The sequence below is a fragment of the Castor canadensis genome, chromosome 13 (assembly GCF_047511655.1).
Source record: "Castor canadensis chromosome 13, mCasCan1.hap1v2, whole genome shotgun sequence".
Classification (NCBI taxonomy): Eukaryota; Metazoa; Chordata; class Mammalia; order Rodentia; family Castoridae; genus Castor; species Castor canadensis.
In genome coordinates, this window is record NC_133398.1 from 38,979,622 (window position 1) to 38,993,717 (window position 14,096).

General features: G+C 36.2%; 1 protein-coding gene and 1 non-coding gene across 5 annotated transcripts in view; one reads left to right on the forward strand and one right to left on the reverse strand.

Moving 5' to 3' along the window:
- Positions 1-14,096, forward strand: part of Kif24 (kinesin family member 24) — a 67,495-nt gene that overhangs the window by 28,929 nt on the left and 24,470 nt on the right. For all 4 annotated transcript variants that reach the window (XM_020163832.2, XM_074051592.1, XM_020163831.2 and 1 more), the window contains 3 exons: positions 2,271-2,454; positions 8,612-8,709; positions 12,745-12,960. In XM_020163832.2, the coding sequence (XP_020019421.2) occupies positions 2,271-2,454; positions 8,612-8,709; positions 12,745-12,960 (498 nt within the window). The remainder of the gene's footprint in view (positions 1-2,270; positions 2,455-8,611; positions 8,710-12,744; positions 12,961-14,096) is intronic.
- LOC141415856 (U2 spliceosomal RNA) lies at positions 7,281-7,471 on the reverse strand. Its single transcript, XR_012440812.1, has one exon. It is a non-coding gene; the product is annotated as a U2 spliceosomal RNA (small nuclear RNA).

A 14,096-nucleotide genomic window follows, 5' to 3' on the forward strand; every position in this document is an offset into this window, starting at 1 on the left:
GCTGTAAAGATAATTAGGACATCTGGAGGCTCTTAGATGAGTGGGATGACAGACATAAATTATATGCACCATGCATGGTTGTGCCTACCTATAATCCTAGCACTCAGGAGGGTGAAGTAGGAGAATCATGAGTTTCAAGTTAGACTGGGCTACATAGCAAGACCATGTCTCAACAAACAAACTAAACAACAACAAAAAACAAACCACACAGCTTTAGAAGAACGTGCATTCCTTTTTACCTTTTGATCTTAAGAACTACAGCCTTTTGTTCATATGGCCCACCTTAGGATCCCTGTACAATTTTAAGAAGGACTGATTGGTCATGGTTGTGCACACCTATAATCCCAGTATTTGGGATACTGAGGCAGGAGGATCACAAGTTTGAGGCCAGCCTGGGTGAGGACAACTAAAAATAAATAAATAAGACTAAATATTTTCTACCCTCTTTGATTAGTTTCATGTGAGTAAGTTATTAATACTTAACAACTAGGGACTTTGACCCAAAACCCTTTTAAAATTATGGATTAAAAATTAATTTTTTTCTTATGAAAAATAAAACATGCAAAAGAGAATAGAACAGTGAAACCCACATGCCAGTCACCCAGTTTTAATAATTACCAATATTTTCTCACATCTCAAAATGACACATTTAAAAAGTAAAAACAAAACAAGAATTAAAAGATGCCTTAAGTACAATGGTTTATAAGCATTAGACATTTTGTTTATTTTTTTGCAATACTGGGGTTTGAACTCAGGGCCTTATTACCACTTGAGCCACTCTGCTTGTCCTTATTTTTTTTTTTAATTAGATCCTGGAAAAAAATAATTTTCCAGCCATTTGGAGGGTTCAGAAAATCAGAATTGATATGAAACAATTATGTAGGATAGTATCTTGTGTAAAATCTGTTATGAAAGGCTTTTTAGGGGCTATAAGGCCAGTTCAAAAGTGTGAAGGAGGAAATAATTAATTTGTCTTGCTAAGGTATTCTTAGTATGTAGACCAAAAGTCACCTGCTTTCAAGAACCCTATTGTTACCTAGTGTTAGAGGACTTTTGATAAAGCAAGCAGTCGATATATCACCATTAGATTCAGTAAGTAAACCTGATAAATTTTGTGTCTATAATGCAAGGAATATTGCCTCAAATATTGGGTGTTACGTAATTTAATGAAGTCAGTGAAGGAATACTCTGAATAAAAGGTTGAGTTGCAGTGAAGCTCTTTTGTACAATTGATGTACACTACCTTTTTTTAAAAAAAAAAAAGTTGAGTTAGTAGTAGATTAGTCATAAAATTGTCCTGCAAAGGCCAGGCATATGGCTCACACCTGTAATCCCAATTATTTGGGAGGCAGAGATTAAGAAGATCACAGTTTGAGGCCAGCCCAGAACAAAAAGTTAGCAAGACCCCCATCTCAACAAACAAGTTGGGTATAGTAGTGTACATTTGTAATCCCAGTTACATGGGAGGCATATGTAGGCAGATCACTGTCAGAGGTTGGCCCTGGACAAAAGCACAATACCTTATCTGAAAAATAACTTAAAGCAAAAAAAGAGACAAGGTTCAGCAGATAGAGTGCCTGCCTAGCAAGCAAAAGACCCTGAGTTCAACTCCCAATACCAATAAAAACCATTGTCCTGGGAAAAAGAAATAAAATGATTGTGTTCTAACAAATGAATGAATATATATCACAGTTGGCAAAAAGAGGTTGTAAGGGAATGGGACACAGGAAGAGAGAGAATATATCTTCTAGAACAGGAGAAAAAGTATATTGAAACCTACTACCTAATTCAAGACATTAAGTAAACTCCAGTAGGATAAAAAGTAATTTAGATTAATGGTCAACAAAATGTTAAACATACAAGAATAATTGAATCAAAAGAAATATGTGGGTTTGAATTTTGTAAAGGCCTTGGAGTAGCACATATTGCATTAGATTTTGAAAATTAACCAGTCTAAGTTTGGGGGATATACAGAGCATACAACGCTAGAAGATCATATCTAGAAGCCAAACATACAAATCTTAGGTCTAAAGTAATTCTTAGGGTTTTGTTTGTTTTTCAGGGCAAGGTTGTAGGGTGGGGTAGAGATGGAGATGGGAAGTAATCAGGAGGACTACTAATTAAAGAACTGTCTCATTGCTGGCATTTTAATGTGTAATTTTAAAAAATACATTATACTTGGCATACAATGAAATGTTCTTATATTTTGACCACTTAAATAACCTTATCCTCCTATGAATAATTAAAGCCTACTTATAAATATTTATCAGACAGAACACCTCAGAGAATCCTTGGACCGAGATGGAAAAAATCAGAGTTTGTGTTCGAAAACGCCCTCTGGGTATAAGAGAGGCACGCCGTGGAGAAATTAATATCATTACTGTAGAAGACCAAGGAACTCTACTTCTGCATGAGAAGAAAGAAGCAGTTGACCTCACACAGTATATTCTTCAGGTACGTTTTTCTTTTGTGCTTGGAACTAATATTATCAAATATGTCAATTTTCTGCTTTTTGTTTGAGTGGTAGTATACAAATTCTAAAATCCACTTTCTCATTCCTGATGTGGCATAGTGTTAAATCATTAATACCTTAGGCCTTCATTTAAAAAATATATGGGACAGTGGGGTCCACAAAAGCATAATTCTTGTATTCTTGTGCAGTGGAGCTTCATCATACATTCACTTGACATGTTTTTGTTTGTTTGTTTGTTTTTGCAGTACTGGGGTTTGAACTCAGGGCTTCATGCTTGCTATGCAGGTGCTCTTACCACTGAAGCCACCCTAACAGCCCTCTTTTGTGATGGGTGTTTTTGAGATAGGGTCTCATGATCTATTTTCCTAGGCTGTCTTTGTATCGCAATCCTCCTGATCTCTGCCTCCTGAGCAGCTAGGATTACAGACGTGAGCCACTGGCACCCGACTTGCCTCTGCATCTTACAATGTGAACTCGCCCTGCTGGATGAGAGTCTTTTTCAGACAGTATGTGGGTCTGCATTCCAGGCTGGTCTGGAACTTGCCATGGAGCCCAAACTGGCTTTGCACCACTGTCTTCCTGCCTCAGCCTCCCAAGTGTTGGGATTATAGATATGTACTACTATGTTCAGTTCTTGAACAATTTTTTTTTGTAGTACTGGGGTTTGAACTCAGTGCCTCATGCTTCCTAGGCAGATACTCTACCACTTGAGCCATTCCACCAGCTATGTCCAGTTCTTGAGTATGAATTTGAGTTTAATGGTGCGCAGTATCTTTTGAGGCAACAAAGCACCAGATTGCCAGCCAACTGCTCATTTTGATTCTGAGTTGTCTTGGACTTAGACTTAATTGTTGGAAATTGGGCTCTGATTAGGCCACTTTGTACAAGGTAGATTGCAATGTGTAAATATAACCTAGGGATATGTTTTCACATCTAACATATAAGAGTTTAAATAAAACACTGTTTGCTCAGACACATAAAAATAATCACCACCTGCTAAAATAATTATGAAGAGAGTTTGGTAGTGGAAAGAACTTATTCAAAGTTAATAGGTACCTTTGCAATAATTCTTCATTCTCATGGGGAAGCAGCAAACTCCACAGAGAGATCATACTTTAGGTACTTCTAAAGTTGTGAAATAATTGTGAATATCCTAAAATAGAGGATAGACAATCTACCAGATGTTAAGATTTTGTAATTCAGAGTTTGTTATTCTGAATTACCTCCTTAGTTATTCATATTATAGTCATTCTTGCATGCTCTGTCTTGTTGTCTTGCCTTAAAACCCAGTAATTGGTAAAGAAAAAAAAGTGGTGAATAATCTAGTGTGCTGTCAATTCACCTTAATCAGTTGAGATCTTACTCTACTAGAATAAAGCCTTTAACACTGAAGTCAAATTGTTAAAACTTTCCCCCTCTTTCAAACTTGCATTGTTCTTTCTTTCTTTGGTTACCAAAATTGGATTTCACAGAGACATTCAGAGTAATCCACTGAGTCTTTCTATGGGCAATGAATTACTTGGCTGCTGTACAACCAACCCAATCACTTTAACAGCCTCATTGATTGTTGATCAATGCACAGTCTATTAGGTTTCAGTGGGAGGTATTTATTTTGAAGATGGTCTAAATGACCAATTAGTTGTAATGCTATCTAGTTCCATAGCTACTTATAGCCACAGTAGTAGCGCTATCCAATCACCATCTACCCAAGACTTCCTTAATGATGCTTCAATCACAGTAATTCCCTCAAGGAGGCATCATCTTATCTTTTGTATTTTTCCATTATCCCCAAACACAGTAACCTTACTTCTTTGTCACTACCATTGATCAGTACTTATTGAATACCCATAGTTTCCATGGCATTTTCTCTGCTGTTTGAACTTTGGACCTTTGTTCTCATAGGTCAAAGTCCTTACCTGTCAATGCTCTAATATAAAAATGTTAAGATTTTTTTGCCTTTCCCAAAGAGAAAAAAGAAAGAAGACAAAACAAACTTGGTGTGAAATACTGATTCTAGATTCTTTGGGTTTTATTTTTAACTTGTTTAGGTTTATATATCTAATTAAATTCCTGTCTTTCCAAATCTTGTTGTTTAGTAAATATGACCATAACCATTAAATTTTATTATATCAACATAATAAGTGAAAAAACAAATTTGTATGTTTTTCTCCCAGTATTGAGAATTGATTCCAGGACCTCACACAGGTTAAGTAACTCTTCCCTGAATTGCATCCCCTGCCCTACTTTCTATTCTTTCTATCTATCTATCTATCTATCTATCTATCTATCTATCTGTTTTTATTTAAGACAGGGTCTCACTATGTAGCCTAGGGTGGCCTCAAACTTGCAAACCTCCTGCCTCAGCATCTTGAGTGCTGGGATTACAGGCATGTACCACCACACGCAGCTTGCCCTTTTCGATTGTTATAGGGACTGTAGCATAAGTCATATGAACAAAAGGGATGTGGTTTTTTTGAACTTCAGATCGCAAAAAGGAATGTATGCTCTTCTCCTAAAAGGCCCATTTTTGGTAGGTAGTTTGTTATTGAGATAGGGTTTCACTACGTAGCCCAGTCTGGCCTGGAACTCATGATCCTCCTGCATTAGCCTCCGAAGTGCTGTGATAACAGGTGTGCCAACATGCCTAACTCAATTTCCAATTTCTTAAAAAATAGAGGAAAAAGATTGTACTAAAGTGTACCAAAAAGTCAACAGGTGCTATCTCGGGATAGCAAGATTTATAGACAATTTGACTTCTTTATTATTTTCCATATTTATGATATTTTCGACAATCTTTATGGTACTTTTATATAAAAAGGTAAGTACTTTTGAATAGAATAGTTTCACCTATTTTAAAATCAAATGGGAAGGCTCAGCACCTATAATTAAGCACTATAAAGGGTGTGTGTTTACATCTTAAATGCCTACAAAATAAGATTAAAATCTTTTTCTCCCAAAAAAATTAAAAAATGCAAGGGAAAAAATAAATGCAAATAGTACTAAAGAGTATACAGTAAACAGTGTCCCTATAATCCTATTTCATCTTTGAAGATTAGTGTTACCCATTCTATATATATCTTTCCAGAGGTATTCTATAAATATATATTATAGTACTTTCATAATTTGAAAAAGAGCTTATTTAAAAAATAAACTATGGCTGGGTGCTGGTGGCTCATGCCTGTAATCATAGCTACTCAGGAGGCAAAGATCAGGAGGATCATAGTTTGAAGCCAGCCTGGGCAGTTTGCTAGACCTTGTCTCAAAGAAGCTCAAGGTGTAGGCCCTAGTTCAAAGCCCAGTACCACAAAAATAAAACAACCTATGGAACTCTGTTCATATCAAGGCTAAAGTGAGGTTCAAAGTAGGTGTTATTCCAACCTCATTGATAAAATATGTTCAAGTGAACACAGTGTATATGATGCAAAAGATTTTGTGAATTTATACATATTAATTACAGTAATAACTTCTCATAGTCATACATCTTTCATGAAGGATGTTTACAAAAGCATCTGAAAAACCAGTATCTAAATCCTATTGGAAGGAAATACACTAACTCTCTTAATTAATAGCTGCTTTGTCAGGTGCTTAGTCAAGAGCTAAAGTTACTCATGAGCATTTATAGAGAGGAAAAAATTGCCATATTCATAGTGAAATAAAAGGAAAAAACAAAAAGTATATTCCCACATTTCTTTCTTTCTTTTTTCTTTTCTTGATATCTTCCTCCCTCTCTTCTTCCCTCTCTCTCAGAGCCTCAGGCATGCCCCAGCCTCATGTGTTTTTTTTCTTTCCCACCCTCATTCCCTCCCTCCTTCCTTCCTTCCTTCCTTTTGTTCCTTTCATCCATTCATTCATTCTTTTCTTTTCTTTTTTCTTTTTGCTTTTGCCAACGTACTTAGTGATAAAATAATCTATGGTGATATTTGAGAAACAAATTAATTTCTGTCCTTGCTTAGAGACCAGATGTGAGTTAGATAAATTTTCATTAAAGCCAAAGTTTACAAATATGTTTAATTCTTAAGTATTGACCTTTTAAAGCTTAATCAAAAGTATAATGAATCCCAGTAGTTATTAACATTTTAAGTGTTTTTAAAACCTTATCACATTGTTCAAAGCACTGTGAAAGTCCACTTTTTATCATTCTACACAGATTTATTATTCTCTCACCTCCTAACTTTTGGAGACAATTTCTAACTGATAGACTTGGCTTTGTGGTTCCAGTTTCTTCTCAGATGACCTAACAAATTTCCATGCTAATAACAGTACACGAAACAGAATTGAACCCAGTGTAGAGTGATCGCCTTTAAATTGGCTGAAGTCCAGTTTTCTAGATAAGTCTATACAAATTTTTCTTAACCAGATATTTAGTGGCAGAAGATAGGGCCTTATCACTCATTCCTTGTATATGGATTGTCATTATGCTACAGTCAGGCTTGAAATTATTAAGATTTTTTAACTCAGATATAGCTGGGTTGCCAGCTATATCTAAATTATGCAAATAATTACAGCTGTTGAATTAATGTTTTCCAGTCCCAATATAACAGGGGCTCCTATCTCTCCTTTTTCAGACTACCATTAATTTGTATTTGGAAGTCAGCTTGGAACCCTTTCTCTCCTCACACCAGTCAGTTCTCACATTTTTCATTTCCTCCTTATTTCCATTGTCATCACCTAATTTAGACTTTTCTTACCTCAGCACTGAATTCCTGGAGTCTCTATTCCCCATCCATTCACATTGTGAAGTCAGATTAATCTTCTGGTAAAATGACACACATTATCCTTCTCCTTTGCAAAATTCTTTTTTTTTTTTTTTCGGTGCACCGTTCCTGGAGGTACTGCAATACCAGGTCGATGCGTGGAGTGGACGGAGCAAGCCCCTATTCCATCTCCCTGTTCCAAAAATCCATTTAATATATTGTCCTCGGATAGAGGACGTATCAGATATTAAACTGATAAGAACAGATACTACACTTGATCTTAGCCAAAAGGCCGAGAAGCGATTGCAAAATTCTTTACTGTCTCCCCACTGTTTCTGAATTAAAAATGGACATTCTGCCAAGTCCCTTAAGGTTATTGTCCCAAGACCTCTATAACATTGTCCTAACTCATTATTATAGCCTTGTATCTCACTTTCCTACTTACCAAAACCCTCTAGACATTAAATTGGTAACTCCTGTGCTTTCCTGCTTTGACTCTTTGTTCATACTTCCTCTATCCCTTGAACACCTTCCCTCCCTCTATCTCCACCTCTCAAATTTCTCCTCTTCCCCCATGGTGCATTCTCAGTACAGTCTTTTGTAATGTCTTTTCCAATCAGAGGGAATATTTGTCCCATTGAATTCCACACATTATTTCTCTTTAAAGTTCTCTACTATCTTGTAGTCATTTGTGTACTGTGTAGATTAATATCTTAAGGGGGTGAGGTAAGGTATTTTCTATACCTTTGGACCCCTTCAAGCACCTACTGTAGTATACATTCTACCAGCTGAACAATAAATGTTTATGGAGCTACAAGTTAAGCTGTGTAACCTACAGAATAGAAATCTTCCTCTAGAGTTTGCCCAAATTTGCAAATATACTGGCCTTACCTGGTCTACAAATATAATACCTATAAAATTGAGTCACACAGCCCTTTTTGCTTTAGTTTGTTGTTTAAATGGATCTCATGCTTTTGCCCAGGCAGCCTCAGATGGGACAATGATCCTCCTTCTTCTGCCTCCTGAGTAGCTAGGATTATAGGAATGAATCACCAAGCCCAGTTTGTTTGCTGAGATGGGGTCTTGCTAACTTTTTGCCTGGACTGTACTTCAACCATGATCTTCCTATCTCTGCCTCCCAAGTAACAGACATGAACTACCGTGCCTGGCTAGAATTGGCTTACTCCTGTATTCATCAATTTAATTCCCTTAAGAGAGAACAAAGTTGTATGCCTTATTATTACATTTTAAGAACATGACTACAGAGATCTCAAAGTAAACAGGGCCCTGTCATTTAACAGTTACTAACTACTTATTTGAGTTTGTTGTGGTCATTTATGATTATTTAGAAATGTATTGAAGCCTTTATCTTATGTTAACTAGAATAGTGGTGAAGAAACTCCAGAAGGTATCTCTTCCTATAAAAATTAAATTTATTTTTCAGCACATTTTTTATTTTGATGAAGTCTTTGGTGAGGCTTGTACCAATCGAGATGTCTACATGAAGACTGCTCACCCACTCATTCAGCACATTTTCAATGGGTGAGAAAAATTATTTGTTTCTCTTGCTTTTTTTTCTGCTTTCCATAAATCATATTCCTTTATAAACATCATCTATGCTTTTTAGTTCTTTTGAATTAAACATGAATTTGTGTTTCGACCCAACAAATTTAAATTAGACTCTTGTGAAAAAGTGCAATGTCTCTATTTACAGAACTTACCAAGCATTCATAAATTTGCAGCAAAATTTCCCTTCACACTGATGATATTGTTTTTCTGTGTTTAATGGAAAAATGTAAGCTGTCAACAATGTACTTTTATCAAAGTCTTCAAAATTCAAAGATTTAAATGGCTGTAATTAGCCTGAAGTCTCATTATGTATTTTGGCTTTAGTTCAGTAAATTCTTTAGAATAGGATTGATAATGCCACTTACTAACTTTTCGTAGGTGTATTTTATTTAAAATTATTATTCACACTTAATAAACATTAAATGGGACAGAAAAGGTAATAGAAGCCACTTTTATATTTAAAATGTAGGCTTGGACTAGAAAAAAATGCCAAGCAGCCTGCTACAGTTGCTGATTCCAAAGAATCTTGACTTTCTTACTTGTTTATTTATTTAGTGGTGCTGGGGATCGAACTCAGAGCCTAAAACATGATAGGCAAGTGCTCCTCTCTACCACTAAGCAACATTCACAGCCCTGAATAGTATTCAGGTTTGATAGCTGTATCTGTACAAGTGACTAATACTCGAATAAGGTATAGAACATTTCCATCACCCCAGATTGTTTTCTTACATTCCTTTTTAGTTAATCCTCCACTCCAGATTTTATGTAACCACTGACCTGCATTTTGTTAATCAGTTTTGCCTATTCTAGAATGTCATAGAAACAGAATCATTATAATAAAATATTATTTTATGCCTAGTTTCTTTGTTTAGCATAATTTTTATTGTTTTATATTATTATATTTATATTAGTACATGTTTCGTGTATGTCTAGTTTTTATTGCTGAGTAGTATTCTATTCTGTGAATTTATCACAGCTTGTTTATCCATTCTGTTGACACACATTTGGATTTCCAATTTGGGGCTGTTATGAATAAAGCTGTATGAACATTCTTATACAAATTTTATTATGGATATGTTTTCATTTACCTTAGTCAAAAGCCTAGAAATTAGCCAGACGCTGTTGGCATGCACTTATAATCCTACCTATGCAGGAGGCAGAGATCAGGAAGATCATGGCTGGAGGCTAGCTGAGGCAAAAAAACAAGACCCTATCTCAAAAATACCCAACACAAGAAAGGGCTAGAGGTGTGGCTCAACTTGAGACCCTGAGTTCAAACCTCTGTACAGCCAACAAAAACAAAAACAAGCCAAGTGCTTGTGGCTCATGCTTGTAATCCTAGCTACTTAGAAGGCAGAGATCAGGAGAATCGAAGTTCAAAGCCAGTCCAGACTTTGAACTTTTTTTTCCATGATGAGACCCTATCATGAAAAAACCCATCACAAAAAAGGGCTGGTGGAGTGGCTCAAGGTATAGGCACTGAGTTCAAGCCCCAGTACCAAAAAAAAAAAAAACAGAAACAAAGAAAAACCTAGAAATGGAATTGCTAGGTGTTAGGATAGGTAAATGTTTATAAGAAAGTGCCAAACAATTTTCTAAAGTGTCACACCATTTTATACTCCCGATAGCAGTTTATGAGAATTACAGTTTTGCAAACTCAGCAATATTGGGTATTGTCAGTCTTTTTATTCTAGTAAATCTAATGTGTATTGAAATTGTATTTTATTGAGTTAATCTGAACTTCCCTGATGCTTAATGATACTGAGCATCTTTTCATGTGACTATTGGCCATTTGAATATCTTCATTTGCCCATTTTTGTGATTTTTAATTTTTGTTTTGTAGAAGTTATTTAAAATTTCTTATGAGCAAGCTAATATAGCAAAATATCTTTCAGGTTCAATTTCTGATGCACCAAAGCTACAGTGTTTTTTGAGAGAGCAAGTTTTAAAAATAAGTTAGAATTTCAGTATTAAAAACTTAGTAATAAAGAGTTGTGACTTAAAATCACATGTTCTGTAAAGTGTAGTGTGATTTTAGTGCCCATATTTGTTGCTTAAAAAAAATCCCTAAAATGTTCAGAATTTAAGCGAGATACTATTTACTTTCACTCTGCTAGATCTTCTTTAGTATGTTCAGATTTTCCTCCTGTTCTATGTCTCTGCTAGTATTTAAAGTACCTATACTGCTCGGGGACAGGGATCAAAAGACAAGAAATAACTTCTCTATGCTTCAAGGAGGTTAAATCTGACTAGCTCCCATCTCCTAATTCTCACCCTTCTATGGTTCCTTTGCTCTTGTCATTTTACTCTTTCTTTGTTTTCATATGTGGCTTTAAGCTCCTTTCTGTATACTCATCTCTCTGTCCACCTTCAGCCACTCCTGTTCATTCATAGACACACCCCCCTTCTTTTGTTTTTGTTTTTGTTTTTTTTTTTTGCAGTGCTAGGAATCGAGTCCAGGGCCTTGCACACACTGCGAAAGTCTTCTACCCAACCCTGACATTGACTTTTTGTTTTGTTTTTTTGAGACAGGGTCTCACTATGTAGCCCAGGTTGGCCTTGAATCTATGATCTTCCTACCTTGCCACCTGAGTATGGGGATCATAGATACTTTTTCTTGTTACAGACAGCTACTTTTATCATTAATCCATGTGATTTATGTTTAAGAGTCTTTAGTAGCTACTCATCCCCTAACACTATATTCATTCTCTGCCTAGAACTGCCCAATTGGAGCTCCTAATCTTCAGGTAGTCTTGTTCTCCAGCTCCTCTTAAAACATACTGTGATTGGCACTTTGGTTTTCCAGCTAACTTCTGCACCTCATCTTCTCTGCTTTTCACATTCATATAGGGTGTGTACATACACATAACCAAGATGCAAAATGGTGATTGTCACTAGACGATGGTGTCTCACACTTATGATCCTAGCTATTTGGAAATGAGATTGAGAGGAATGCAGTTCAAGGCCAACCCATCAAATAGTTTGAGAGATCCTATCTACAAAATAACCAGAGGAAAATGGGCTAGAGGTGTGGTTCAAGCAGTAGAGTACCTATGTGAAGACATGAATTCAAGTCCCAATCCAACCAAAAAGAAATAGGGGTTGTCACTTAGAATTGCTGAGATGGAAGGGGTCTTTGAAACCAAGTAACCCTTTCTTTACTGATGAAAGTAAAAACGCAGGCCATTTATGGTAGCCACCTGTAAATCCCAGCACTTGGGAGATGAAGGATCATGAGTTTGAGACCAGTGTGGGCTTCATGAGAGGCTCCATTTAAAGAAAAAGAAAACAGAGGAAGAAAGAGAGGAAGAGGGAGGGAGGAAAGAAGAAGAGAAAGAGGGGAAAGAGAAAAGAAAATAAAAACCCAGAGAGAAGTGAAGTGGCTTGCCTAAGTTAGGTAATAGCAGGACAGAGAAAAGAACCCAAGTTTTTTCCCTCAACATTTTAGAGGCTCTCTGCCTTCTTGATTTCTGCCTTTACCACCCAGCCCACTTCCTTACCCTTGTAAATCCTTCCTCCAATGCTCTGCTTACATTGGCTTACTCTTACTTACTTTTCATATGAGTAGTCACTATCATTCTGTTTATCATAGGATCTTCTATTATTGTATTTATTTTCATTTTCTATCACTTCTTTTACCAAATTTATCTTTCCAGATTAAAATGAAATCTATCTAGGATCATTTAAAGCACCTAGCATGGGGCAGGAACTTGGTAAATGGTTGTTGGCCAAATGGTTACTTAAAAGTCCTTGTTTCCTTCCAGAGTTGTCTTATGTAGTCTTACCAGTTCTGTAGAAAACTCCTGTAAGAAAAACATACTGGTTTGAAAATGTTTTTGCCTGAACTATATTTTCATAATGTAAAGCCCTCCTCTCCTTAAAGAATTATATACTCATAGTTAAATTTTGCCAAGGATTCTGTTTCTGCCTGACTTGTCATTAAAAACTCTGTATGTAAATTAGCACTTTAAAAATATGCATAAGTGATTCAAATTATTCTTCTCTCAGAGGCAATGCCACTTGCTTTGCATATGGACAAACAGGTGCTGGAAAGACCTACACCATGATAGGAACTCATCAGAACCCAGGACTGTATGCTCTGGCTGCCAAAGATATCTTTAGACAGTTAGAAGTGTCTCAGCCAAGAAGGCGCCTCTTTGTGTGGATCAGCTTCTATGAAATCTACTGTGGACAGCTTTATGACCTCCTAAATAGAAGAAAAAGGTATTGCTTATGAGTGGGAGGTTGTAAATTGTTGTTTTAAGCCAGAACTCCATAGAATCACTTTAATCACATGGGCTTTAGTGAGAGGCTTTGGTGTATTAGTGCTCCTTTGTAAAATGAGAATCTCTTAATACCGGATACATATTTTTTACACTGTCTATTCAGCTAGAGAGAAATGTAAATTAGCCTTCCATTAATTTTTTAATGAACAGTATTATAATGTCTTATCAAAAGACTTTCCCTTTTATTTTTGTCTATGAAAAAGGTCATAATTTCAGGAAGTCAGGAAATCAACATGTATTTAAATCTTTTCTTATTCTTTTCAACTATTATTATACTGGAAGAATTAAAAACAATGTTTCCTACTTTTTCTTCTTTTCCCTTTCAGTAATATTAACATAAACTTAATGATAGGTTTTTTTAATTGATAAAATGAAAAGAAAATCATTTTTTTCCTCACATGAGACTTTTAACTACTATTAGACATTACACTTAACTGCTATTAGACTTAAACTATTGCACTTGCAGCATAATACATTAATTTGGAAATGTATGTAGTAACTTTCCTTTTAAATTCCTAATATATGTTTCTGGCATAAAGTTTTTAGTTTGAAACAGGTGATTTAAAATGAGTAGGAAGCAATAAAGTTGTGAAGGGAGCAACTAACTGGAGAATAGAGGGTAAGATGGACTAGGGGAGGTAGAAGGATGAAAGATTACCATAAAAGAAAGAACCAGACCTGAGGCATGTGGGGGACTGAGCATGGTGTGCTAACTCTCCAACAAAGGTACCCAAGCCTCTAAGGAGCTGTCATACAAGGGCATCACCTTCCACGTGTTTCAGGCAAGCAGTGGAATGTGGGGTGGGAGGCCTCCATCATAGAGGGGCACTAGGGTACTGAGTAGCATAACTGAGGAAACCAGCAAGTGGGTTTAGACAAGCCGTTGTCCTGTGGACTATTCCAGCAAAAAGGGAGCTTTCCGGTATGGCACAGTTGAAAGAGGAGTTCAGGGTTCAGTCCTGAAACATAACTGCCACATGAAGAAGGGTGCTACTGCATGGAAGTTTTGGGCAAGAGTTGCCTTTCTCTTTCATTCTCTCTGTGCTGCTATTGAAGCCTTTAGATAGCTTCAAC